The sequence below is a fragment of the Epinephelus moara genome, chromosome 22, assembly GCF_006386435.1.
Source record: "Epinephelus moara isolate mb chromosome 22, YSFRI_EMoa_1.0, whole genome shotgun sequence".
Lineage (NCBI taxonomy): Eukaryota > Metazoa > Chordata > Actinopteri > Perciformes > Serranidae > Epinephelus > Epinephelus moara.
The window spans coordinates 28,853,266-28,856,147 of record NC_065527.1 but is presented as its reverse complement, the minus strand read 5'-3'; the positions used below and the strand labels follow the sequence as shown (position 1 = coordinate 28,856,147).

Here is a 2,882-nt window from a genome sequence, read left to right as displayed (position 1 = left end):
ATAAATGACAAAAGGCACATCTGCCTCATTTTTGTTGTGGTATTGTGATACTACTCAGAACCGTGATACTTTCACTGGTATCGTACCGTGAGTCCCAATTTTGGTACTGTGACAACACTAGATGTCACAACCATTCCATTCAGAGTTGCGCAGTGAAGCGGCTCTGGTGCCGCTTAAATAAGTGTTCCCCCACTTCTAATTTTACAAATTAAGCACTGAGTGTTCCCCCACTTCTAATTTTACAAATTAAGCACTGGTTATAGTACAGCGGGATCCCCCAACAATCGCTTATATTTCGGTCTTAAATTCCATTCAAGGTGGCATTAAAAAGGTCTTAAAAAGTATTAAATTTAACTTACTGAAACCTGCAGATACCCTGAGACACAAGCACAACGCAGCTGACTATGGGAGCTGGTTTAATCCAAAAAAAGGGGCAGTGCTTCCTCTGGTTGGGTGGGATTGAGGTCAGATTATGTTCTCGCCACATATGGACTACAACAAACACTACTAGAGTTCATCTGTAACCAGACCAAGATCACCTCATCTTGAAGGTCTTGGTCGGATTGTTTTGATCTGCATCCAAGTGCACTTGGTGAGTCCACACCTGTGTTCATGTTGACTAATGGCCATATTTTTGCAGAACATTATGATGTCACAACGAAGGTGGTGCAATGGCTAGCATTGTTGCCTCAGCAAGAGGGTTCCGGGTTTGAACCCAGGTTGGGAAAGCCCTTCTGCGTGGAGTTTGCATGTTCTCCCCGTGTCAGCATGGGTTTTCTCTGGTTACTCCGGCTTCCTCCCACAGTCCAAAGACATGCAGGTTAACTGGTGAATCTAGATTGTCCGTAGTTGTGAATGTGAGTGTGAATGGTTGCGTGTCTCTGTGTGTCAGCCCTGCGATAGTCTGTCAACTTGTCCAGGGTGTACCCTGCCTCTCACCCAATGTCAGCTGGGATAGGCTCCAGCCCCCCCGCGACCCCTCACAGGATAACGGGTTACGGACAACAAATGAATGAATGAATAGTGTATGAATTCTTGAGTTATGGCCAGAAACATGTTTTGTGAGGTCACAGTAACCTTGACCTTTAACCACCCAAATCAAATCAGTCTACTGTTCAGTCCAAGTGGATGTTTGTGCCAAATTTGACAAAATTCCCTTAAGGTTTTCATGAGATATCACGTTCACAGTAATGAGACAGATGCAGGGTTACAGCAACCTTGACTTTTGACCACCAAAATCTGATCAGTTCATCCTTGACTCCAAATGAACATTTGTCCCAAATTTGACAAAATTTCCTCACAGTTTTCTTGAGATACTGCGTTCATGAGAATGTGACAAACGTAAGTTCACAGTGGAATTTACTTTTGACCATCAAAATCTATGCAGTTCAATTTTTAAATCCAAGTGGACATTTGTCCCAAATTTGAAGAAATACCCTTGATATATTCATTTTTTTATTGACCACCAAAACCTATGCAGTCCATTGTTGAGATGGATGTTTATGTCAGAGTTGAGGCATTCTTGAGATATTGTGTTCATGTGAATGGAAGGGACAGATGGATGGACCATCTGAAAACATAATGCCTCCGGCCATGGTTATCACTGGCACAGAGGCATAAAAATAACAAAGTCAGATGATATATGTGAGGAAACACTTGGCCTAATAAAAAGAACAGAGCTGTACTCGCCTCTGACACAACACAACTGTAGCATTTCAAACTGTCTTTTAAACGCTTCACTTCCTCTCTTTACAGATAGAAGAGGTAACATTAACCTTGGAGCCGGAGCCGTGCTCTTTGACCCCGTCCCCACTGAGGGAGGAGGGCCCCTCGACCAGAGGCTCAAGCCCCGGACTGCCATCACAGACTGCCGAGCCTGCCGCGGAGAGGATACCGTTTGACGTCACGCCCTGCGTCGTCCAATCACTAGAGGAGAAGGATGAAGAGGCGGACGAGGGCTCCGTTGTTATCGTTGCGACCAACTGAATTATAAAACTGACAAAAACAGGAAATAAATACTTCAATAATCAATCAAGCTATTCTATCCCAACCCCAACCCCCTCCCAACTATTTACCAACTTTGAGTGCGAGGAAACACAAGAAGACTTTTTCAGATGAAAACGTGGGATGTAATGTACACAAACTAAATGCCAAGAAGCCCCCAAAGTAACTGCGGGATCTGTGGAATATTATGTATGTGACAATGAAAATTAAAAATAGACAAGAGACTTGAATTCAGTGACTGCTGAAACAAGCTGTGTGAAGATCAGATGGGTTCACAACAAATTTGGACCAATCGGACCAAAGAACCAGGACTGAGAGCCGAACAGTAGGATGGATGTAAAATCCTCAAACGAAAAAAAAAGAAAAAGGTAGGACATGAGGAGGAGAGAAAGGGCCTAGTTAAAAATCAGTATCAGTGCAATACAACAAACATGGACACAACAAGGTCAAACAGTATCTGCAAATAACTCTGAGCAGTTGGTTCAGGTGTAGCGTGTCACATCGGAAAAAACCCTTCGAACCAGAAACTTCACCTGGTCACAGAGTTTGACTTGCTGAGTGATGTATTTGGCTTTGATTGACAGCTTGTCTGAGCCCAAGTTGAGACGTTCTGATGAGGTAAATACATAGTGACCTGTGGCACACACTTGGAGTTATTTGCAAACATATTGTCTGGACACAACCAAAAGAAAGTGCATGCTTTTTAACAGTGACCTAGCCCTAACAGTATAACACAGTATACAAAGTAATAATATATCAAATTGCTTTTTCTAAAAAATGAAAAAAAATCCAATAAACTGATATGTATTTGTATGAATGTAAGACTGTATGTATGTATAGTATGTATGTATGTATGAATGTAGCTTTGTTTGTGTGTA

At 42.4% G+C, this 2,882-nt stretch overlaps 1 protein-coding gene across 7 annotated transcripts in view; it reads left to right on the top strand.

Annotated features, from left to right (window-relative positions):
• Window positions 1-2,882, top strand: part of LOC126383770 (protein FAM131B-like) — a 97,628-nt gene extending 94,746 nt beyond the window's left edge. For all 7 annotated transcript variants that reach the window (XM_050034435.1, XM_050034433.1, XM_050034432.1 and 4 more), the window contains one exon: window positions 1,756-2,882. In XM_050034435.1, coding sequence (XP_049890392.1) covers window positions 1,756-1,986 — 231 coding nt within the window. In that variant the 3' untranslated portion in view covers window positions 1,987-2,882. The remainder of the gene's footprint in view (window positions 1-1,755) is intronic.